Below are 25,312 nucleotides of genomic sequence, written 5' to 3'. Positions count from 1 at the left end.
GTCCAGAGTTCTGCCAACCAACGCTCGCCGTTTCCTGCAGTGACCTCTGACCCGACGCCACGTTAATATCAGACTTGTGACCTGATCAATGGGCTGATCAGTTCTGCGCTGAGCTGCTGAGCAGAGATCTGATTTCTCATACAGATAGAACATGTTAATCAGAGCCAGGCTAACCTTTTCCCCCTGTTTACAGTCTTTATGCTAAGCTAAGCTAACCGGCGGCTGGCTCTCAGAGAGGATTCCTCCTGAAGAAATGATTTCAAACAGACGACACTCGATGTTGTTCTGGACTCTTTTTATCGCCGTTCACGCTGCTGTAAACTGTTTCTGTACTGACGATGGAACTGAAGTACTTTTACTCACGTACAGTACTTCACTACCAGCTCGAGGTACTTGTACTTTACCTGAGGATCTCCCTTTTCTGCAGCTTTCTGCTTCCACTCTCCGACATCTCAGAGGAACGTTTCCCTGCGTTTGTCTGACGGCTTCAGTTACTTTACAGATCACAGCGTTTCATCCCCTTCCTGTCCGGTGGAAACCTCGTATCTCCAGGTGTTTGTGACGAGCTGAAGGATGAAGAGTTTCCTTCACGTGCTGAGGAAACTCTCCTCCTCCTGAAGCTGAATAAACTCTTTAACCCCCCCTCGGATCAGCTGGGAAACGCATCGTCGCAGAGCTGAAAACAGGCTGTTTCTCTGATACGTGGTTCTCACAGGACGGCGACGCTGCAAACACGCGATGATCTTATAGACCATGATGCATTGCTGCAGGTTAAACTGCCCAACAGGATATAAAGCAGTTATAATGAGCTCAGCCTGAAACATCTGCAGCAGTAAAATGCAACACACACATGAATGCAGCAGGAATATGAATCCAGAAACATCAGATATAATAAACACTGACAGGAAGCGTTTTACTGCACAGGGACGACTTTAAGTAACTTTAGCTGATTATACTTTGACTGCAGTGAGGTCTGAATGCAGGACTGTGACTCGTGGTTGTCCTGCTGATGGTGTACTGTGTTGTGTTGCAGGAGGCCTGTGCTCTCTGACCATAGACAAAGCTCTACCAGAGGACGAAGGCCAGTATAAATGCAGAGCCGAGAACTCGGCGGGCAGAGCTGAATGTTCCTGTATGGTCCTCGTCGACGGTAAGAACTGTTCCTGTTTACACCTTCTTATATATCTTAAATCAGATAATGCTGCGTCTGCGTCTGACTCCAGCTGTAGGAATAAAAGTCAGCAGAGCACAAGGAAGGGCTTGTTTTTGTTGGTCTGTTCCCAGAGGATGAACACTTTAAATAGCATTTGCCATTTAAGTATCTATAATTGTTTAAACGTTTAAACATTCATTTTCAACCTTTTTCATACTGAAGAAAGTCACAGAACTCCCTTAAAAAACCTGGGATTTTAATTTTCCTTGCTGATTCCTGTTTGCTGATGTTGTTGCTGTTCCTCTTCCTCGCTCTGTCCTGATGGTTTCAGTCGAAACTTTATTAATCAGTGTGACTGTGTGACAAAATGATGTAAACATTTGCAGCCCCAAACATTTCTTGAATTTCCTGTCCTCGAGACAAACGGGCCTCACGTGGTCGTTTCTGTTGTTTACGACTCAGAGCTCTCAGTGAACTCTGATATGCTTCTTTGTCACAAAACTCCCTTAAATAATCCGGGATGTAGATTTTTCTTGGTTTGTGTGGACTTTAGATATTAAACGTGAAACTCCATCTCAACTTATTCCTATTTGTAATCATTTTGTCTTTAACTTGGCTGTGAATGAAGACATTTTTCTAAAAACATCCATCTTCAGAATTCAGTAAGTAAACATTTGCAAACCAAAAAAAGTCTGACGTGTCGCGCAGAAACAGGCGCTGGTTTGCTTTTTGTGTTAATGTTTACAACTCAAACACATCTGCACCCTCAGTGAACTTCTTTCTCATAGTGGCAGAAACAGAAAGTGTTCTTGCTGTGAATGGAGATTAAACTTAATAACTTAATTGCAATCATTTTGTCTTTAATTCGGCTAATAAGAGATCTCAAGTTTGCATTTTATTTCTAAAAACATGGCCCTTCATCATTTCTGCTACCTGCATATGTAAACACCTGGACTGACCTGTAATATACCTGTACGTACCTATAAACTACATGCAGAACTGCCTGTTGTCCCCCCCCCCAGCAGTCTGCCTGGAGTTTCCTGTAATTAAAATAAATCAACACAAACTGTTCTGTATTTATCAAACATCTCTGAAGTAGGTTCCTGGAAACAAGCGTTAGCATTGTTAGCATAGTTAGCATTCAGCTCAAAGTACAACAGCTGTTGTGACATTTTAATCACTAGAGAGTAAACATCTGCAGTTAAGTATTTTATGGGGAAAAGTTTCAGACAAATCCTGTCTGTCGTTCCAGAACTGTTTTCAGGAATGAAACCGAATAAAGAGAATCTGGAGGTTTCGTTATCGTGACTCTACGTTCTTCCTGTTTCCTGTTTATCGTCTGACTGCTCTGTTTCAAACGCTATAGTCAATATATTTACAATATAACTGTAAAATGGAGCGCTGAAACAGTATTTCACCGGATTGGCCCGAAGATACTAATAATAATAATAATAATAATAATATACTAATAATACCAATACTGAGACCGATCCATTATTTCTCCAACAACACTGTTTTTCACAGCTGGTGAAACAAACAAAGAGCTTCTCTCAGCTGATATCAGTAAACCTGTTCTGATTGGTTGCTGTGTAGACGTGTTCTGATTGGTTGCTGTGTAGGGTCATTGAACAGTTGTCAACACTGTGATTTGCAGTTATTCCATATCTGGATTCATGTAAATCGTCGACTTTTTCCAATTTCTGTCAAAAAATATTTTCTTTGATTCTCAGAAATTGATCAGTTTTTCCATTTAATAAAATTTCCAAATAATGTTGATCCACTGATTTAGACCGGGCCCGTTCAACTGGCGGCCCGCGGCGTACGGGAATCTGATGTATGACAAAATAAACTACATATACAGCGTATGGAAGCAGCTAACGAGTCAAATTCATAATTTAAAGCCTTTTCTTGTTTCTGCTGTTTTGCTGCTACGAGCTACACTTTCAGTTACGTATCTGTTTCTTCCTTGTGTTCCACAAATCATGTCAGGCCGTTACTTCCCTCGGCTTCGTTAGAAACAGTCAGGACGTATCGTTTCTCCTGTTTTATAAGAAGATTTTGTCATGTGTTTGCTGTTGAACTAAAAACTAAAAGAAAGAAAGACGGGTTTGTTTCACTTCAACAAACTGAAGCAGTTAATAAATACAGGTTTTAAACTCCTCTGTCTCTGTGCGTCTGTCTCTCGTCCTCCTGCAGACCCGGCAGAAAACTCTCCGGCTGACAAGAAGTCCAAGAAGGCGACTCCGACCTCCGAGAGTGAGTTTCCAAAATATGCAGCAGCCTCTTTCCTTTTGTCCCAATAAGGAGCTGCAGCCTGGGATCACTGGTTCCCACACACACACACACACACACACACACACACACACACACACACTCACTGGTTGCTGGTTTCTATTTTAAAGTGTCTCCGTGTATCATTGAAACCATCACTGTCAGATTATTGTTCCCACCTCGATAACAGTAAACCAGTGCTCTCTTCTCCACATTAAGACCACGTTTCCCATCAACCCTGCTGCTTCCTGCCCCGCCCCCCAACACTTCTTGCTGTATTCTGATTGGTTGGTTTGTAGTCGGGGGTCGTAGCTCCTGTGACACTGTGAGAATGAGGTGGACGTGTTTCACAGAAGGGCTTTTTCAGCTCAGGTGGTTTCTGGTCGTACAGGTGACGTCGCTCCGCTGGTTTCATGTCGTACAGGTGACGTCGCTCCGCTGGTTTCTTGTGGTACAGGTGAAGTTGCTCCGCTGGTTTCTTGTCGTACGGGTGACGTCGCTCCGCTGGTTTTATGTCGTACGGGTGACGTCGCTCCGCTGGTTTCTTGTCGTACAGGTGACGTCGCTCCGCTGGTTTCTTGTGGTACAGGTGACGTCGCTCCGCTGGTTTCTTGTCGTACAGGTGACATCGCTCCGCTGGTTTCTAGTGGTACAGGTGACGTCGCTCTGCTGGTTTCTTGTCGTACAGGTGACGTCGCTCCGCTGGTTTCTAGTGGTACAGGTGACGTCGCTCTGCTGGTTTCTGGTCGTACAGGTGACGTCGCTCCGCTGGTTTCTGGTCGTACAGGTGACGCCGCCCGCTGGTTTCTTGTCGTACAGGTGACGTGGCTCCGTGGGTTTTATGTCGTACAGGTGACGCCGCTCCGCTGGTTTCTTGTCGTACAGGTGACGCCGCTCCGCTGGTTTCTAGTGGTACAGGTGACGCCGCTTCTGCTGGTTTCTGGTCGTACAGGTGGCGCCGCCCGCGCTGGTTTCTGGTCGTACAGGTGACGCCGCCCGCTGGTTTCTGGTCGTACAGGTGGCGCCGCTCCGCTGGTTTCTGGTCGTACAGGTGACGCCGCTCCGCTGGTTTCTTGTCGTACAGGTGACGTGGCTCCGTGGGTTTTATGTCGTACAGGTGACGTCGCTCCGCTGGTTTCTTGTCGTACAGGTGACGTCGCTCCGCTGGTTTCTAGTGGTACAGGTGACATCGCTCCGCTGGTTTCTGGTCGTACAGGTGACGTCGCTCCGCTGGTTTCTTGTCGTACAGGTGACGTCGCTCCGCTGGTTTCTTGTGGTACAGGTGACATCGCTCCGCTGGTTTCTTGTCGTACAGGTGACGTCGCTCCGCTGGTTTCTAGTGGTACAGGTGACGTCGCTCCGCTGGTTTCTGGTCGTACAGGTGACGTCGCTCCGCTGGTTTCTTGTCGTACAGGTGACGTCGCTCCGCTGGTTTTATGTCGTACAGGTGACGTCGCTCCGCTGGTTTCTTGTCTTACAGGTGACGTCGCTCCGCTGGTTTCCGGTCGTACAGGTGACGTCGCTCCGCTGGTTTCTTGTGGTACAGGTGACGTCGCTCCGCTGGTTTCCGGTCGTACAGGTGACGTCGCTCCGCTGGTTTCCGGTCGTACAGGTGACGTCGCTCCGCTGGTTTCTTGTGGTACAGGTGACGTCGCTCCGCTGGTTTCCGGTCGTACAGGTGACGTCGCTCCGCTGGTTTCCGGTCGTACAGGTGACGTCGCTCCGCTGGTTTCTGGTCGTACAGGTGACGTTGCGCCGCTGGTTTCTCGTCGTACAGGTGACGTTGCGCCGCTGGTTTCTGGAGCCTTACTTGTGCTGCAGCAGTCCTCAGGTGTGTTGTGGTTGTGGAGTAACAGCTGCTTTTTACAAAGTCACAGTCTGATGCTTCGGCGTCCGGACTCAGTGTTTCACCTGTTTCAGACGTTACAGCAGTTTAATGTTCTCTGTCTGTCTCCAGCTCTCCGTGGAAAATCTGCTCTTATCTTTATGATCCAACTCTTAATCCTTCCTGTGTGTGTGTGCGTCTTACAGTGTCCTGGTTAGTATCGCGTACCATCATGTTTTCTGAAGCATGAAACCTGAAACAACTACATGGAGCTAAGTTTCACACCTAAATAAAGTTGCAGAAAGTAAATATGGTGCTCTGGGCAGCACATAGGGAGGGATGTTCAGACAGCACAAACAATGTCAGACCGGTTGAAAGCAGTGTTTGGAAGAGGACGGCTGTCCTGCTGTTTGTTATCTCACACAGTATTTAGTTTGGAAATGTGGATTTTGAAGGATGGAAGAGTCTGGTGGACGTGCAGTGAAGTGTAGCGAGCATAGTGAGCAAGGTATTCTGGGAATTTTGGCTCAGCTAATCTGCTAATCTTTTACTAATGCTCATATGGGATGGATGGTGGAGATGGAAAGACTCTCAGTATTAACACTATCCATTAAATTTAAGCTTAATTACCTTGAATACCAACTTTAGCTGATGTGAGGCTCCGTGCTTGTTCGTTTTTTCAGGCACTTCCATGTTATTTAGCCAAGTTGGATATATCAGTCCCAACCGTTCGTTCGTTCGTCCTAAACCCCTTCCTCGAACAGTGGTTGTCCAATCACAGCTTAGCAACAGTAACTAGTGACAGCAGGTGTACGTGGAGCTGTAGTCAGAGAGAGACGCAGTATGTTAAGAGTTTGGAGGGTCGGCTGTTTTTTTAGCCTTTCAAAAAACAAAAACGAAAGAAGTTTAAGGAATTGATTAAACAGTGTGTTTATCTGCTCTAATGTAAGCTGCTGACGTTAGCATGTCCAGCTAACTAGCTTACTACCTGCAGTATTAATCGAGTGGTACTTCCAAGGCCAAGAATTAGCATATCATTAGCTAACTTTATTAGTTTGTTGGGTTACCTGTTCAGTACTGGACCATCCTGTGTGTGGGACTTGGGCTAAAGGCTAAAGTTAGCGGCTCTGTCCTGATCTTTATTAGATCAGACTGCTCCATAACACTGGAAACAATAAAAACTCAGCCAGGGATGGATTTTTCAGCCAACTCACAAAGTTAATTAGCTAGCTAGCTGCAGCTGAAAAAATCCGCTAGTAACAGTTTTCATTTCAGCCGACAAAATAAACAGTTGCCGACTAAAACTCAGAAGCTGTTGTTGTTCTGTCTGAAATCAGGATCCGTTGTGAATATTGATAAAAATCTGTTGCTGTAAAGTTTGACTGGCATAGCAACAGTAACTAAGGGGGGTGGGGCTCAGCTAACTGTCAGTTACGACTTGGATGTTCAGACTGCTGGTGGGAAACTGGTTACTATGGTAACTTCCACACGTCACAAAGAAGGCATAAATGATGACCTGTCTAGTTGATCAATTAATTATCTCATTGGTTACCTGATGACTAATTAGTCAACTGACTGAGTGACCACGTAACAGGATGGCGGGATCTTTAAACTTGTCAGTTGGATGAGCTCTGAACCTGGGAGATATGTTTTAGGGTTGTGAGACGATGAATCATTTCTGCTACACAAAATTATCCATCTGTTCTTCGATTTTTGGCTTTTTCTTGCGAAACAATGATGGTTTTACCTCTTCGAGCCAGTAAAAATTATAAACATGGAAAAGAAATCAGATTTTGTTAAACTGATCACCAGACAAAAAGGATGGAAAATACTCTAGTGACTCTGTGAATTAACTTATCTGGAGTTGTTGGAAGGTGTTTGAAAATGGATTTGTTCTCTTTTGATGGAGCTAGGCTAGCAATTTCCCCCTGCTTCCAGTCTTTGTGCTAAGCTAGGCTAACCACGTCCTGGACCTCTCTCTGTGCTGGACACATAGAGATGAAACTGATATCTGACTCCAGAGAAGACAAGAAGATTTACTAAATTACATAGTTTTGCTCAAATATATAAAATTTCTTATTAGCTAACAAGCTAACGTTTTGATTAGATAATGCTGTCTAGCTAAATAATGTTGGCTCATTAGCAACTGAAGGTTGTAGTTTTTGGGAATTAATTGAAATAGTTTTAGACAGCTAGAATTCAATTTAACATAGGTCCTCTAAAATTAAAATTATCTAATATCTAATATTAGCTAATGTTAGCATAACCTGCCCCAATTGTTAATATACTACAATAATCCACGATCACCACGAGAACATTGTAATTATTGTGGCTGAAAATGTCAAAAAGAAATTTTGTGGATTCTCTTTTTTTCCTCTTTTGATGGAGCTAGGCTAACATTTCCCCCTGCGTCCAGTGTTTGTGCTAAGCTAGGCTAAACACATGTTGGTTTAACACCAGTGATTTACAAAAAGATAGATAATGTTAGATATGCTAATGTTTTGAAGCTATCTAACATCAACTACCTATAAAACTTAAGTAACATATTGTTGTCTATGCTAGCTGTTTGCTGCTACACTGGCTAGCAGTTTCCCCCTGCTTGCAGTCTTTGTGCTAAGCTAGGCTAACCAAGTCCTAAAATTTTGGGCTGTTCCTTTAACAACACAACAGAAAGAAAGGAAAGAGACAAATATACTATGGAGTTAACAGCTAACTCACATTTTCACAAAAGATAAAAACCATTTCAAGCTTCGCTAAACTTTGGTCCGCCTCCCAGAATGTAATTTATCTCACTGAACTGACCTGAAGGCAACGGGGACACAGTGAGTCCTCTGCAGAGTTTAACCAACAGATCTGAGCTGACAGCAGAGAGACGTGATGGGGGAGGTGGAGGGGGGATGTTCCGGTATAAAACGGTTCAGAGCTCTTCGTGGCTCCTCTCCCACACTTCCATTTAAGGCCTGGTTTCCCGGACTCTCCCTGACTCTCCCTGACTCTCCCCCCTCTCTCAGACTTGGTTTTACTTCACACCACAGACTGAAACTCTGAAACTCTCCAGTGAAGCAGCTCCTGTTGAGAAGCTCATCGTCTTCATGCTGAGTGTTTTGGATAAAAACAGAAATTGTCCTGCAAACCGTTTGTTACAAAAAACGACTTCAGACTTGAAAATAAAGTGTTTCTGAAAGAGTTTGACTGCAGACAAAAAGATGTGAACTGCCAATGAAGAACTGAACCGACACGATGAGTCTGCAGCCGCTAGCAGCTCTGTGAAGCTGCACTTAGATGCAGAGATGTTTGCTAAACAGCAGCATGTTAGCATGCTGATGGTTAGCAGGTATCACGTTAACACGTCGACCTGATGGTGGCGCTAGATGGAAAGTCAGAGGATCAACAGAGTTGTTACAGTTCATCCTGAGGGGAGCATGAACGATGAAGCACGTCTCATCACAGTCCAGCAGCTGCTGAGACGCTGCAGTCTGGACGCTGCTAGCATGCAGCTGCAGCGCTCTCTGGTGGACAAACTGCGTGATGGAGACAGTGCTTGTGAATGAGTTGAAGCGTATCTCTGAGATATACACCGATATCAGAACACGTGTGATGAGCTGATATCAGCTGGTTTATCGGTCGGACCCGGTCGGCTGCTTCTAGGCCTCTGAGGTCCGATGAATCCTCAACGCCATAAGCGCAGTAATATTTATAGACAGCAGTGTCCTTCCAACCTGTCCCGTTCCTACGTGTCCTCGCACACAGAGCCGGGTCCGGCGGCAGATTAACGGCCAATCTGCAGAAGCGGGATATGGCCCGATCCAGGGATTTGTTACTGGATCAGCATCAGCTGCGTAAAACCAGATCCATTCGTGACCCTTTGTTTGCCTGTTGTCCACCTGCTGTCCAAAACTCCAGACTGCGTTCTGTTAAAACCTGGAACCCTGTCAGAGAAACACTTGCTGTTATTTATTGTATCTCGTTACTGGACTCAGTATCAAAGGACTGGAGTCGGGGAGGGGACAGCCTGATGTCTGCACGCCCTCAGGTTATTAACGTGAGATCAGAGCGAGACACTTTGACGGATGTAAACAGCATCATTAATATTATTAATCATTAAGAACCAGACCTGTTTATCAGCCGACCAATGAAAAGCTTCTGCAGAATAAGTCATGTTCTGTATTTGCACGTTTGTATGATTGTAGGAGCAGAAAGATGAACTGGACTGTACGTCTCTAAACTTTTAAAATAATAATCCTGATTTGGAGACACAAGACTCTTTTAGAAGCATGTTGCATTTTCCATGTTGAGGTCAAAGGTCACACGAAGGACGACAGAATGAGGCGTTTGTTTCTGCAGCGTCACTTCCTGAAGACGTTCGTTTCTGTAAATCTGAACTAAAGCGGCTTTAATCTGAAAACACAAACAACAGATCGTTTAATTAGTGCTTCTGTTTGTTGTTTCTGCTGCGTGTGTGTGTGTGTGTGTGCGTGTGTGTGTGTGTGTGTGTGTGTGTGTGCGTGTGGTTTCTAACCATCAGCTGGAAAACTGTGACCTGACGTGACCTCAGTATCAGCTGACATCATCAGCTGGATGGAGAAACAGAAACATCTGGAGTTCAGTCTGGATTTGTGCCTCACGATTCCTAAAAAATGACTTTTGGGAGGTGAAGTTCTCCGTGTTGAAATGTAGTTTGTTTACGTCAAACTCGTGCGGCTCGCTAGCCAACGCGGCTCGCTAGCCTTTATCCTCCTGCAGTGACATTTTCCCCCAAAGCAGAAAAGACAAATAGCAAACTGAAGGTTTCTGTCTCGGCTGAGCTGGTCAGAGCAGGTCTCGGGTCTGCTGGGGCCTGATGCGGAGAGCAGACAGCCAATCAGAGCGCAGCTCAGCTGTACTGAGTGACCCTGCAGGACAGAAGCTGCAGCGCCGGGCCGCCCGGCTCGCTGAGGTACACAAATCAAACGCTCCCTAAGCTGTTAGCACATAGTTGGTGTCGACCCAGAGGCCGCACATCGTGTGTGTGTGTGTGTGTGTGTGTGTGTGTGTGTGTGTGTGTGTGTGTGTGTGTGTGTGTGTGTGTGTGTGTGTGTGTGTGTGTGTGCGATGACAGAGTTATGGAGGCTGTTAAAGAGTCGACCATCAATCCTTCATTACAGCAGCAACTCTGCTATTCTTACCCCCCCAACATGATGCATGGGGGGAGATTTAGCTGCTGTCTTATTTAAATTATATTATATTATGTTATAATAGTTACTAAGATGTTGGAGCGCCAAAGTTGATTTTTCAAGTCCAGGAAACAGGAACAAGTGCGTAACTTAGCTTTAGCTAAGGCTACCAGCTAGCCGTGGCTAGTTTGTTTTTTACCAGTTTTAAAGTTTGTCATGCTGTTTTCTTCCCCCAGAATCTACATGTGATGCTATAATAATTGTCAGAAAGTCAGATTCCGGTCTGAACCCGAGGCGCAGTTGCTGCGTTTTGCCTTTGAGGGGCGCCGTGGAGCAGACGTGTGCAGAATAAACAACTCGTGCGTCGACGTGTTTCTTTGCTAACGGCCGCGGCGCTCCTGAGGCGGCAGAGGAAACGCCGCATGACGGATAAATGTACTCGCAGGACGGAGTTTCTGTTGTCAGGGAGACTAAATGTTTAGCGGTGACTCTTTTACTTGGTTTGGAGGCTGAAACCAAAGACAGTCAGGTCTCTTATGATGTAAACGCTGTCTGAGCCAATCAGAAACCAGATCCACCTTCATGTTAAAGGTCAGAGTTCAGGTGTGGTCTGCAGCTGTTTTTGTTTACGGCATTAATGGCTCATAGCAACCGCTGATGTGATGAGATCGTGTTTCGGCTGGATGGCGGTCCTGAGGGTCCAGCAGAGACCAGGAAGTCTCACTTAACAACATCTGTAGCTGCACATCTGACAACATTTCTAGACTCTTCTTCTCTTCTTCTCTTCAGGAGAAACAAACACCTCCAGGAACTATTTTTAGAATTTCCATATTTGGTCACCAGGCGCTCACATTCTTCTTCTCCTCCTTTTTTTAACCGTGAAGAAGCCGCCGTTCATCCTGCGTCAGAGACATAAAGCGAGGGTAGTAAAGGGTAGTAAAGGGTAGTAAAGGGTAGTAAAGGGTAGTAAAGGGTAGTAAAGCAGTTTTACATGTTTTGTACACAGTCGGCGTGTGTTTATATAAATATATGTGATTATACATCCACAAACAGTAAGGTGGATCTGAATCCGCTCCTTTCTTTGCTGCTGTAAATAACTTAAATATGAATATCTTCAACACAGTCATCACCTCGTTATTCCGGAGCTTTAAACCATATCACATGGTCTTCTTCAGCAGAGTTTGTCTTCTACAGACGTTTAAATTTAAGGACTTTCGTCCGCGGCGGCTTAAAAGTTGAGATTCAAAGTTCTTGGAAACAGCAGCTGACGAAAATATCCCCACAAGGTTTATTTAGTAGATGTTCCGGGGCTTTTGATCATAATCACATGGTCTTCTTCAGCCGGTGGATTTATGTTTTTGAGAATATTCATGAACATTGTTTCGTAACAGGCTTTTAAATCTGAGCCCTTTATAATTTTGTTGTTTGTTGATTCAAACGTTGAAATAAAAAAAAACACAGAAAGAAAAGTTTTCGTGAGAACAAAAGTTAGAAGTGTTTCTGCGAACGCTGTTAAATTTCTGCTCGTGTTTCCCAAAGAACTTTGTGTCTTAAAAGGAAAAAATATAAATCACTTGACTCTAAATGTTGTGTTTCTCTTAACGAGGACAGAACGTCCAACGCGGCGGCGGCGTCCTCCCCCCGTAACCGCGGGTAACGGCCGGTCGCCGCAGCGTCCTGTAACAGCGAGCTCGCAGGTTTGATTCGGTGCCTCTGACGTCTGTTGTGTCTGTTTCCACCAGGTGAAGCCAGAATAAAGAAACCGACCGCCAAGACTCCTCCCAAACAAGGTGACGCGCACACACACACACGGGCGTGTTTCCAGCCCTTCAGAGGACATTGCATTCATTAGCTGGAGTCTTCACCCTTAGACTGAATGACTTACGTTGTGGGGACCTGAGGACGGAGCAATGTGACTGTGTAAAGAGATCTAGGTCCCCACAACATGAGTGAAACATGTCCGCACACACACACCTACCTGTCTATGTGTAAAGTGAGCAGCGTGATCCTGATCCTGCGTTCAATCATCACACCAACTAGTGATTATTGATTACTGATGTGTGTGTGTGTGTGCAGCTCTGCCTCCGCAGATCCTGCAGTTCCCGGAGGACATGAAGATCCTGGCGGGGGAGAAGGTGGAGATCCTCTGCAAGTTCTCTGGAGCTCCGCCCATCAGCTGCACCTGGCTGAAGTTCAGGAAACCAGTGAGACACACACACACACACACACACACACACACACACACACACACACACACACACACTGAGGCTGTGGTTATTGATCAGGATGAACTGTAACTCGGTGATCCTCTGACTTTCCACCATCAGTAATAATAGCTGATGTTAGCATGCTAACACGCTAAGCTAAGATGGTGAACATTGTAGCTGCTAAACATTAGCATGTTAGCATTATCATTGTGCGCACGTTAGCGTGCTGAGGTTAGCACTTAGCTGCTTCTTTACATTCCAGCTTTGTATAATTTAGCCGTTTGGAGTCAGTTGTTTCGCTGTTTGCTGACAGCTGACGGCGTTTGTCTTCTTCTGCCAGGACGAGTGATTTAATGTTTGTTCAATGTTTCTTTAATGTTTTTATCTGCAAGTCCACACAGCGACACGTCTGGAGACTGGAAATAAAATATTACATTTTATCGATAAGTGCACTTTCCTCTGGTCTCAGGTCTCTGACCTGGTCTCAGGTCTCCCAGCGACCAGGTCTCAGGTCTCTGACCAGGTCTGAGGTCTCTGACCAGGTCTCAGGTCTCCCAGCGACCAGGTCTCAGGTCTCCCAGCGACCAGGTCTCAGGTCTCCGATCAGGTCTCAGGTCTCTGACTAGGTCTCAGGTCTCCCAGCGACCAGGTCTCAGGTCTCTGACCAGGTCTCAGGTCTCCCAGCGACCAGGTCTCAGGTCTCTGACCAGGTCTGAGGTCTCTGACCAGGTCTCAGGTCTCCCAGCGACCAGGTCTCAGGTCTCCCAGCGACCAGGTCTCAGGTCTCCGATCAGGTCTCAGGTCTCTGACTAGGTCTCAGGTCTCCCAGCGACCAGGTCTCAGGTCTCTGACCAGGTCTCAGGTCTCCCAGCGACCAGGTCTCAGGTCTCCGATCAGGTCTCAGGTCTCTGACCAGGTCTCAGGTCTCCCAGCGACCAGGTCTCAGGTCTCTGACCAGGTCTCAGGTCTCCCAGCGACCAGGTCTCAGGTCTCCGACCAGGTCTCAGGTCTCTGACCAGGTCTGAGGTCTCTGACCAGGTCTCAGGTCTCCCAGCGACCAGGTCTCAGGTCTCTGACCAGGTCTCAGGTCTCTGACCAGGTCTGAGGTCTCTGACCAGGTCTCAGGTCTCCCAGCGACCAGGTCTCAGGTCTCTGACCAGGTCTCAGGTCTCCCAGCGACCAGGTCTCAGGTCTCCGATCAGGTCTCAGGTCTCTGACCAGGTCTCAGGTCTCCCAGCGACCAGGTCTCAGGTCTCTGACCAGGTCTCAGGTCTCCCAGCGACCAGGTCTCAGGTCTCCGACCAGGTCTCAGGTCTCTGACCAGGTCTGAGGTCTCTGACCAGGTCTCAGGTCTCCCAGCGACCAGGTCTCAGGTCTCTGACCAGGTCTCAGGTCTCCCAGCGACCAGGTCTCAGGTCTCTGACCAGGTCTCAGGTCTCTGACCAGGTCTGACTGTAAAAGTAAAGCAGACTGAGACTTTAATAACGTGACGTGTAAAACTGAGCAGCTTTGGACTGAAGATGTGAACAACTTCCTGTTTATACTGAAGTGTTCTTATCGTGTGTGTGTGTGTGTGTGTGTGTGTGTGTGTGTGTGTCAGATCCAGGAGGGCTCGGCCGACATCTCCATAGAGAGCTCTGACAGCAGCAGTAAGCTCACCATCTGCAGCGGTCAGCAGGAGCACTGCGGCTGTTACACCGTCGAGCTGAGGAACGGCTTCGGCCTCCGACAGGCCGCCCTCAACCTCACCATCGTCGGTGAGAAACACCTGGAACATCTGCTCCACCTTCTGATGACTCACAACCGAAACCACACCACAGGGTTTATAACTTCACACACACACACACAGGTGCTGCCTGTGTGACCTCAGGTGACCTCTGTTTGATCACATCCGTCTGATCAGATCCGTCCGCCTCATGGTCTTCTTCTGTCTGTGGATTAGTTAAACCTGATTCAGTCGGCTGAGATGATCTCATGTGCTGCAGCTGTGCCAGACTTCATTACAGTGACGGCTGGTTTTAGCCACTTTAGCAGCGAGGCTCTGTGGATGTTAGCGCCACCATCAGGTCGACATGTTAACGTGTCCGACACTTTACCTGCAGAGCTGCTGACGCTCCCATCAGCCTCAGCTGCTCTCTGTGTTTACTGCTAATTAACTAATGTTAGCATGCTAACACGCTAAACTAAGATGGTGAACATAGCTGCTAAACATCTGCATGTTAGCATGCTGATGTTAGCATTTAGCTCTCAGCCTCACAGAGCTGCTAGCGTGGCTGCAGAGTACCGGCCCTGTACCCTTCACCCATTGGCTGAGCTCAGAAAGGTCAGCGAACTTCCACACGAACGTGAATATGTTCACATACCTCAGGTCTCCAAAGACTGTGAACGTTTTAGAAAGAAATCACTACAAAAACAAAGATTTTCAACAATGTTGACACTTTGAAACCAGAGAATTGTTAAAAACAAGAAGTTTCAGGAACAGAAGACAGCTGACGGTTTAACTGTAAAATGGCGTCAGGTCTCTGAAGACACAACGTAAATGTGGTTACGATCTCCATCTGTGCGGCGAAACGTTAGATTCTTGTTCTGTCGTTTTAACTTCATTCAAACACATTTTCATTTGTCGCCATCCTCGTGATCTTTGCTCGCGGTTCAGCCTCTAGGGGTCAGTATTGTCCTTTGTTTACCTGAATGACCTTTAACCCCGGTCCCCCTCCTCCTCAGATAAACCCGACCCCCCAGCGAGGGTCCCTGCAGCCTCAGATATCCGGCGGGCCAGTCTGACTCTGTCATGGTACGGGCCGACGTACGACGGAGGCAGCGCCGTGCAGTCCTACAACCTGGAGATCTGGGACTCTGTGGAGCCGCAGTGGAAACACCTGGTGTCCTGCAACAGCACCTCCTACAACGTACAGGTGAGTTCAGCTGTCCCTTAAACTACAGGTGGATACATCTTAGAAATCTTTTGTCTGAAGGAAAGAAAATGTCCTCGCTGTGTCTCGTTTCTCCAGTTCAGGGTTTAAATAAAGTTTTTTTCTGTCTGTAGAACCTTCTTCCAGAGCGTCAGTATAAGTTTCGTGTCCGGGCGGAGAACATCTACGGGGTCGGAGAGCCGAGTGCCGAATCCGAACCCGTTACTGTCGGACTGGTGGATGGTGAGTAAAGCCACAATCGGCTCCCGATCCTCGTCCACAGTTCTGGTCCAGGTCAGTTTTGGTGTCCAGGTTTTCTTTGGAGTCGATCTCGGCCTCCATGTGAAGCCTCCTTGTCTCGCTCCAGACTGGATACCGGACCGGATGCTGGATTCAAAGATGGCGCCCGGTCTCTTGAGTGAAAGTTGCTCGCTGAGTGCATTAGCCAAAAAAGTTTTCTGTTCTTCCGGGTTTACTTCCACGTCACGTGGTCCACTGCACATGCTCAGTAGTTCCAGTTCTCCTGCTGGCCTTTCTGGGCTCTGTGAAAGCTTTACAGAAACAAAACCTCCATGGATAGAAGAAGAAATAAATGAGCTTGTTTGCTGCCCACAGTTTTACAGACGTGTCTGTTTTAATGGAGGTCTAAGGGGAAAATGGTTTTGGGCCGCAGGGGATGAATGGGGGTGTGTTCCATACATCTTACATCCCTCTCGAGTCCATCCAGAACTAAAACAGTACCAAGTCAACTTAACTAAACTTCATAAAGTGAAACTAACGTGACTGAACTAAACTGACTAACTGAACTAACTGTTTGGTTCGTCCGACAGACAACCAGGACGAGGCCGAGGCAGAGGAGGAGGACGAAGGTACGACGCTGATCTGAGCTTCTGACTAACCTCCACGCAACATTAACACAACGCTGCACAAACACAACGCAACGGGGAGCCACACAACAAGAAGACAACAACACGCCAACATAACATGACGAAATATCACATGGCATGACATCACATCACGACATCACATAATCCATCACGGCATGAAGTGACATAATGTGACATAACAGCGGGGAATTACATAAGAACAGGTAACCTGACCTCTGACCTCTGTGTTGTTCTGCCTCAGACTCAGAGAAGGAGCCAGACTACAGAGACGTGACCATCAGAGCCGACATGAAGGTGAAGGAGCTCTACGACGTGGAGGAGAGGCTGGGAACGTAAGGCTCCGCCCACTCACACCTCACCCACAATGCACCTCTGCTTTTCTCTGTTTGGACGAACAGCGTGTGGTTATTAACGCGTGGTCGTCGGCCCGTAAAGTCGAGGAAACTGCTGCGTTTAAACGGTCGTGTTTGTGTGACAGGGGGAAGTTCGGCCAGGTCTTTAAACTGGTGGAGAAGGCGACGAAGAAGGTTTGGGCGGGGAAGTTCATCAAGGCGTACTCGGCGAAGGAGAAGGAGAACGTTCGGCAGGAGATCAGCATCATGAACAGCCTTCATCACCCCAAACTGGTCCAGTGTATCGACGCCTTCGAGGGCAAGTCTGACATCGTCATGGTGCTCGAGATGTGCGTAACGTTTACAGCAACACTGTGTTTATTTGCTCATTAGGGCTGATAGCTGCGTCATTTTCACATTAATAAAACAACCAGATTCACTAAACTCCCATGTCTTTTGCTAACATGCTAGCCAGCATGTTAGCCAGCATGTTAGCCAGCATGTTAGCATGCTAGCTTCTTTCTGTTTTCTCTGTACTGTTCTGTTTACACTTTTCACTGTTCTCAGGATTGTTCATTCATTGTTTCATTCAATAAAGATTTACTGAAGAGGGGAAAGGCTCTCTGAGCTAGCTAGCTAGCTTGCTAGCTGTCAGTTAAGTTCAACATTTAGTGAAATCCTCTTCTTTCAGTCAGACGTTCAGACTGATGCCACTCTCGTGTCTGTAGGCTGAATATGAAGCTACAGCCAGCAGCTGGTTAGCTTAGCTTAGCATAAAGACTGGAGACGGGGGGGTTGTTTGCTTCAGACAGAGCCAGGCTAGCTGCTGATGATAACTGATCAGCCAGTTCAAGCCTGGAGGGAAGGAAATCAATCTAAAACCTGATTGGATGATTTGGAAAGTCCGTGAAAACACGACAAACATTTGCATCGGTAACTTTTGATTCACCATATTTGTGTTTTTATTGTAGAAGTATAAACCTGCAGCTGCTGGTTGTCTCTGAGTCTGATCTGGAAACAGAGATGAGATGTTTTTGCTTTGGAGAACGTCGGAAAATCATTTTCCGGCCAACTATGAGAGGAATTTGAGAACAGCTATTTCCTGTCTGCTAATTTTAGAGCCGAAGGCAGTGATGGACAGATGGCACTGAACACATGCACACTTACAGACTTACTGTTATAACAGAACGGTAACTTTTTACCTGCTTATACTGTAAAACTGTTATATGTTTGTTGTCTTTGTTTTGTGATCATCTCATCGCTTCCTCGTGTTAGCAGATAAACAGGGAGGAGCTGCTCACATCCACAGTGTTTGTTTCAGCGTATTGACTCTGATAAACAACTGAGACGAAGGGAAAACAGTGAATATCTGCTAACGTGATAAAAACTGGGAAACCAGCCACACTGACGGAGAACAGGAAGGAAGCTGTTTACAATCAGACTCTTATTTTGGTAGTGTTGCCCAGCATTCCTCTCAGGTCTGAAAACATTTTAATCTTCATTACTGAGACAACATCAGACATCGCAATACAAGGAAAACAGGAAAAACTCAGTTTGTTGCAGTGGTTCTGGTCTTTTTCGACTTCTCATAGCAGGAAAAACACAGGTGGATACATTTCATTAGCGAAGGCTCGGTCCCATCAAGCGTCCCAGTAAACCTGAGCCAGCACCCTGACACCAGCACCCTGACACCAGAAACCATGACACCAGAAACCATGACACCAGCACCCTGACACCAGAAACCATGACACCAGAAACCATGACACCAGCACCCTGACACCAGAAACCATGACACCAGCACCCTGACACCAGCACCCTGACACCAGAAACCATGACACCAGCACCCTGACACCAGCACCCTGACACCAGCAACCATGACACCAGCAACCCTGACACCAGCACCTGACACCAGAAACCCTGACACCAGAAACCCTGACACCAGCACCCTGACACCAGCACCCTGACACCAGAAACCATGACACCAGCACCCTGACACCAGCACCCTGACACCAGAAACCCTGACACCAGCACCCTGACACCAGAAACCATGACACCAGAAACCATGACACCAGCACCCTGACACCAGAAACCATGACAGTGAGCCAGCACCCTAACACCAGCACCTGACACCAGCACCCTGACACCAGAAACCATGACAGTGAGCCAGCACCCTGACACCAGCACCTGACACCAGAAACCCTGACACCAGAAACCATGACAGTGAGCCAGCACCCTGACACCAGCACCTGACACCAGCACCTGACACCAGCACCCTGACACCAGAAACCATGACAGTGAGCCAGCACCCTGACACCAGCACCCTGACACCAGCACCTGACACCAGCACCCTGACACCAGCAACCATGACAGTGAGCCAGCACCCTGACACCAGCACCCTGACACCAGCACCCTGACACCAGCACTCTGACACCAGCACGCTGACACCAGAAACCATGACAGTGAGCCAGCACCCTGACACCAGCACCCTGACACCAGCACGCTGACACCAGAAACCATGACAGTGAGCCAGCACCCTGACACCAGCACCCTGACACCAGAAACCATGACACCAGCACCCTGACACCAGCACCCTGACACCAGAAACCATGACACCAGAAACCATGACACCAGCACCCTGACACCAGAAACCATGACAGTGAGCCAGCACCCTGACACCAGCACCCTGACACCAGAAACCATGACAGTGAGCCAGCACCCTGACACCAGCACCCTGACACCAGCACCCTGACACCAGAAACCATGACACCAGCACCCTGACACCAGCACCCTGACACCAGCACCCTGACACCAGAAACCATGACAGTGAGCCAGCACCCTGACACCAGCACCTGACACCAGCACCCTGACACCAGAAACCATGACACCAGCACCCTGACACCAGCACCTGACACCAGCACCTGACACCAGCACCCTGACACCAGCACCCTGACACCAGAAACCATGACAGTGAGCCAGCACCCTGACACCAGCACCTGACACCAGCACCTGACACCAGCACCCTGACACCAGAAACCATGATACCAGCACCCTGACACCAGCACCTGACACCAGCACCCTGACACCAGAAACCATGACACCAGCACCCTGACACCAGCACCCTGACACCAGCACCCTGACACCAGAAACCATGACAGTGAGCCAGCACCCTGACACCAGCACCTGACACCAGCACCTGACACCAGCACCCTGACACCAGAAACCATGACACCAGCACCCTGACACCAGCACCTGACACCAGCACCCTGACACCAGAAACCATGACACCAGCACCCTGACACCAGCACCTGACACCAGCACCTGACACCAGCTCGCCTAAATGTAACACAGCCATTTTTAATCTTTTAAATGGTCAATGGTTGCATTTATATAGCACTTTACAATGTGCCGCCAATTCACCCATTCACCGACTCACACACTGATGGCAGCGAGCTGCCACGCAGGGTGCTGGTCTGACCGGAGCCATTTGGGGTTCAGTGCCCAACGACACTTCGACATCAAATCGCCATCCCTGTGATCAGTGGACGACCCGCTGTACCTCCTGAGCGTTATCAGTCACACCTGTGAAAAAGGTCTGTTCCTGTTAAGCTAATGATTCCCGCGAGGTTAAAATTCCCCAGTATGGGATTCACCTGAGCTACAAACAGACAATCTATTAGCTTGTCAGTATAAATCCTACAAATCCTTCCGTGTGAAGTGTTTACAGGAAGCTGCTTCTGTGTGAAATAAGGATCCATTGTTTCTTAAATTAATGTAAAGCTCGACAGGTTAGCAACAGTAACTAAGGGGGCGGGGCTTAGCGAGCAGCCAGCTGAATAAAAGTGAAGCTAACTCGTGTGACCTCCCAGTTGAGAGAAAGACTGAGACCCGAACGAGCTGCTGACTCATCGTAATGACTTGTCAGCATGTTGGGATTATTGATTAGCTCCCTGTAGTCAATTCCAACGCACAGGAGTCAACGTTTCCATCAAGTAGCCTGCGGGCGCTGCTATTATGCACTCATTGCTTTTATTTGATATTAATGTATTTTAACATCCTTCCAGCCCTGAACGAGCCTTTCAGAGCGACGCTGTGTTCGGAGCTTTCTGTAAGACTATGAGTTGTCGTTTGTCCGTAGGATCTCAGGTGGCGAGCTGTTTGAGCGGATCATCGACGAGGACTTTGAGCTGACGGAGAGGGAGGTGATCAAATACATGCTGCAGATCATCGACGGCGTCAACTACATCCACAAACAGGGCATCGTCCACCTGGACCTCAAACCTGAGAACATCATGTGTGTCAACAAGACCGGCAGCAAGATCAAACTCATCGACTTCGGCCTCGCCAGGCGACTAGGTGACGGCAGCAGGGAGACTTCAGACTGAAATATGTCACCCGCTATTGGATGGATTGTCATTAAATATACTTATACAGAAGTATAAGTATATATTCAAATATACTTCAGGCATTAATGCATCCTAACGTTCACCCAGCGCCACCAGCAGGTCAAAACTCATTCAACACTTCAGTTGATGACAGATATTCTCTAAACTAATAAGTGAAAGCTCTCATCTTTAGCTGTACTGTAAGCCGATTAATGCTAACATAGCATGCTAACATTAGCCTCCTATTACAGTAACATGCCAGGTTACCACGCCGACTGTATGCATGACTTGCTAGCATCTTAGCAAGCTAACAAGCTCATTCACATGATAACATTAGCATTTAGCTGAAAGCACAGCTGAGCCTAAGTACAGTTAGTCAGTAACAGTGTAGCGCTGAGCCTGAGATGTCCTAAAACGGCCACGCCAACAATTATTGATGTGTTGAATCGACGGATCTTCAACTCTTTTCTCTTCGTGTCCTCCAACAGAAAACGCAGGAACTCTGAAGGTTTTGTTTGGGACTCCAGAGTTTGTGGCTCCAGAGGTGATCAACTATGAAGCCATCAGTTATCCCACCGACATGTGGAGTATAGGAGTCATCTGTTATATACTGTGAGTCTGTTTACTACAGCTTAGATTACTTTGAATTAGCTTCTTTTTCTTTCATTTCCTTCAGTTTTCTCTATTTTAGCGTTGCTAAGCATAGCTTCAATGTTCTATTTTGTTCAGTTCACCTCTGTTTTATTTAGCTTAGCTTATCATAATATCCCTTTACTTTAGCTTATTTTAGCTTAGCCTCACCCTGTCTTTGCTTAGAGCAGTGTCAATTTATTTAATTGTATTTTGTTCAGTTTGCTTTAGCTTTGTTAAGCTTCACTTAGCTGGGTCCATTTTGCTTGGTTTCTTTCATTTCTCTTTAGTTTCATTGAGCTTCACTTAGCTTAGCATAGTTTTGCTTCATCTCTTTCATTTCACTGTAGTTTAGCTTCTTTTAGCTTATCTTAGCTTATCTTCATTTTGCTTTGTTTCTTTCATTTTCCCTTCTTTTTTTGGCTCAGCCTTATCTTAGCTTAGCTCATTTGTCAAATTTCTTAACTTTGTTTTAACTTCTTTTAGCTTAGCCTATCTTTCTTTAACTTAGCTTAGCTTCACTCATCACTTTATCTTAGCTTAATTTAGCTTCATGTCTTTGTTTTAACTTTAGCTGTAATGAGCTTTAGCTTTAGCATTTATCCACAGTTTTGGGGTAAAGTTTTAGCCTATTTTAATCTAGAATTCTATTGTAGTATATTATTTAATTTTCCTGTGTGATGTTGTTTTCCAGGTTAAATGTTTGAATTTGAGCTGTACCTACTGTACCTACAGTTTATTCCCAGTGCCATTTTCCTTCTTCCCAGTGTTTTTCTCCTTGGTGGCGACTGTTTGGTTCAGTTCAGTCTGTGTTTGTCGTCCTCTCAGGCTGAGCGGTCTGTCTCCCTTCATGGGCGACAACGACAACGAGACTCTGTCCAACGTCACCTCGGCCTCCTGGGACTTTGAGGACGAGGCCTTCGACGAAATCTCCGACAACGGCAAAGACTTCATCACCAACCTGCTGAAGAAGGACATGAGGTAGGAAAATACCGGTCTTACCCACCGTGTCTTTAGCCAGCTAGCATGCTACAATGGGACAACATTGTCGCTGGTTAGTACTACATGGTTAACACTATGTTTAATTTGTATTTATTGTTCAAGGAGCTAAACACTAAAACTACGTTAACAAGCTTCTAGCTCCACCGATTTCACAAAGAAGGTTCATGTTTTTCTTTCTGTCACTTTCTGGTCTGAGTCACAGACTCTGGTGGAGTTCAGAAAAGCACCTTTGGTCTCCGTGTGAAAGACACTTTGGATATGAAGCCTGACTGTGTGTGTGTGTGTGTGTGTGTCAGGGCTCGGCTGACCTGTGCTCAGTGTTTTGAACACACCTGGCTGAAGCAGGACACCAACACCATGAAGGCCAAGAAGCTCTCCAAGGAGAGGATGAAGAAGTACATCCTGAGGAGGAAATGGCAGGTAATCAGCAACAACATGAGGACAGAGACACGACTCAGCGGGACAATGTTATCCTCTCACAGGGTGGCCGAGGAGAAAAAACAAAAGAATACAAATCTGATGGTTCAGGAAAACAAACAACAAACCCTCCAATAGCATCGCAGCAAAAGAATTAACATGTCATGAGAGTAAAATAAATAAAAATTTAACCAAGATGCAGCAACAGGAGAACAAACAGATCAAACACAACACGACACACAGCTTCTGAATATGTCAGAACCAAGAACCAACTCACTGTCAAAGCTCATCCATCATGGCCGACTGTACAGGAAGTGATCATGTGACTGTTTCTTCTTCTGTGGCAGAAAACGGGCCACGCTGTTCGAGCCATCGGCAGACTGTCGTCCATGGCCATGATGGCCGGAGTCAGCGCCAAGAAGGGCTCGCCCACCGAAGGTACGAACAAGTAGACAAGAACAGAAACAGGTTCAGTCAGGTTGTTTGTAGTCTGCACGAATCCTAATGGAGCTGCAGAGCTGCTTACCCTCATCAGTAGATGCAGAAAATGTGATTCACCTATAGTGATATTAGATCTTTGGGACAGGTGAGTCACACCTGTTGTGTTGCATGCAGGTGAAGTGTGGGGGTTTACCCTAAAAGTTTAGGTGACAGCCTGTAATTTGGTCTGTGGGGAGTTGGAAGATCCTTTGTGGTGCAGTTAAAAAGAGAATTATTGGCTCCTCAGTCGCATCATGTGCGACTGTTTGCTTCACCTGTATAACCTGTGTACATGCGTCACCATGGATACGACTGGAGTTAAGCAGATACTAGATGACTGTGGTTTGTCTTTTCGCTGCTTCACACACACACACGTACCAACAGCTGGTGTGTCAGCGTTTGATCTTTATGTCGACTTTGAACAGGAGCTTAAACTGGAGAAGTTCACCTGTTGTGTGGAAACCAAGCGTACAGACAGACTGAACCAGAGCATCTGCAACCGTCTGGGAGATGTTGTTGTTTGTTTGAATATGAGAACGTCAGCATGATGAATTATAGGGAAAGTATTTGATGTACAGATACAGATAAGACAAACAGTTATTAGTACATTGGTATTAATCTTTTGGACTTTTTCTCCAGTCAGAGACGTCTGAAACATGACGAGGAGCCTGATTTACTGTTAGAGCTCACAAGAAGATAAACTAAACTCTGGTTTAATCTTTAACAGTGTGTTGTATTTTAAAAAAGTAACTACAGCTGTCACATAAATGTAGTGCAGTAAAAAGATGAGATGTGGTGGAGTAGAAGCAGAAAGCAGCATGAAATGGAAATGCTCAAGTAAAGTACTTGAGTAAATGTACTTAGTTACTGTCCACCACTGACTTTATGTTGTATGTTGCTGTTGTTCTTATGATTGTATTTTTATTATATTTATAATTTAAAATGTAAGATTAGTTTGGTTACCGTCAGCTGACTGTGTGTGTGTTCAGAGGATAACCAGTTCCTGGAGTGTTTGGAGTACGAGCAGAAGACGGAGTGTAAGCCGACTTTCAGCGCAGTCATCAAAGACGTGGAGGTGGTGGAGGGCAGCGCCGCTCGCTTCGACTGCAAGATCGAAGGTACGAGAGCTGAGAGGAGGACATACGGGAAGTACAGGACGTACAGGAAGTGCAGAAAGTATACAGGAAGTGCAGGAAGTACAGGACATACAGGAAGTGCAGAAACTACAGGACATATAGAAAGTACAGGAAGTACAAGACGTACAGGAAATCCAGGAAGTGCAGTTTATTTATTTCAGAAGGGACAGTGCAAATTAATAAAAACACCCGGTAAAGAAAATGCCAGAATTAGCCAAGAGGCTATTTTTCATCTGTAGCCCGGCCAAGTTGTTAAAAGGGCTTCCTAAAACACATCAAAGCAAAAACAAAGCAGTGCATGCAGTTTAAAGATTGGAAAAGGACACACAGTTGTTAAAAACAGCAGTAGTGACATATATACATATAGAACGACAGGACATGTAGACAGCAGCAGCAAAAAGAGAGTTTAGTGCTGACGTGTGTATTAATCATCCATTGTTCAATTGGTTACTGAAGGATCAATAAGTGTTTAGTTGTCTGATGTGATTATATTCCACTCTCTTGAACCTCTGACAGACCAGGCTG

At 46.5% G+C, this 25,312-nt stretch overlaps 2 protein-coding genes across 13 annotated transcripts in view; one reads left to right on the top strand and one right to left on the bottom strand.

The window, feature by feature from the left end:
• mylka (myosin, light chain kinase a) overlaps window positions 1–25,312 on the top strand; it is an 81,740-nt gene that overhangs the window by 47,644 nt on the left and 8,784 nt on the right. For all 3 annotated transcript variants that reach the window (XM_044216173.1, XM_044216170.1, XM_044216172.1), the window contains exons 19-34: window positions 1,034–1,150; window positions 3,350–3,409; window positions 12,145–12,192; window positions 12,479–12,606; window positions 14,210–14,366; window positions 15,334–15,524; window positions 15,656–15,764; window positions 16,352–16,390; window positions 16,650–16,740; window positions 16,887–17,090; window positions 20,876–21,093; window positions 21,611–21,734; window positions 22,581–22,733; window positions 23,051–23,174; window positions 23,519–23,609; window positions 24,641–24,769. In XM_044216173.1, coding sequence (XP_044072108.1) covers window positions 1,034–1,150; window positions 3,350–3,409; window positions 12,145–12,192; window positions 12,479–12,606; window positions 14,210–14,366; window positions 15,334–15,524; window positions 15,656–15,764; window positions 16,352–16,390; window positions 16,650–16,740; window positions 16,887–17,090; window positions 20,876–21,093; window positions 21,611–21,734; window positions 22,581–22,733; window positions 23,051–23,174; window positions 23,519–23,609; window positions 24,641–24,769 — 1,983 coding nt within the window. The remainder of the gene's footprint in view (window positions 1–1,033; window positions 1,151–3,349; window positions 3,410–12,144; window positions 12,193–12,478; window positions 12,607–14,209; window positions 14,367–15,333; window positions 15,525–15,655; window positions 15,765–16,351; window positions 16,391–16,649; window positions 16,741–16,886; window positions 17,091–20,875; window positions 21,094–21,610; window positions 21,735–22,580; window positions 22,734–23,050; window positions 23,175–23,518; window positions 23,610–24,640; window positions 24,770–25,312) is intronic.
• LOC122885294 lies at window positions 17,551–20,856 on the bottom strand. Of its 10 annotated transcripts, none has more exons than XM_044216189.1 (3): window positions 20,003–20,856; window positions 19,164–19,933; window positions 17,551–18,924 (listed from the first exon to the last, which is right to left on the bottom strand). In XM_044216189.1, exons 1-3 carry the CDS (start codon window positions 20,090–20,092, stop codon window positions 18,381–18,383), a joined length of 1,404 nt encoding a protein of 467 aa, XP_044072124.1. In that variant the 5' UTR covers window positions 20,093–20,856; the 3' UTR covers window positions 17,551–18,380. The 10 variants fall into 10 exon arrangements, with proteins under 10 accessions (XP_044072124.1, XP_044072121.1, XP_044072116.1 ...); XM_044216186.1 differs by having other exon boundaries at window positions 17,551–19,746; window positions 19,816–19,933; XM_044216181.1 differs by having other exon boundaries at window positions 17,551–19,074; window positions 19,150–19,989; window positions 20,046–20,856.

The sequence above is a fragment of the Siniperca chuatsi genome, linkage group LG12, assembly GCF_020085105.1.
Source record: "Siniperca chuatsi isolate FFG_IHB_CAS linkage group LG12, ASM2008510v1, whole genome shotgun sequence".
Taxonomy (NCBI): domain Eukaryota; kingdom Metazoa; phylum Chordata; class Actinopteri; order Centrarchiformes; family Sinipercidae; genus Siniperca; species Siniperca chuatsi.
This window is presented reverse-complemented; position numbering and strand designations above follow the sequence as displayed.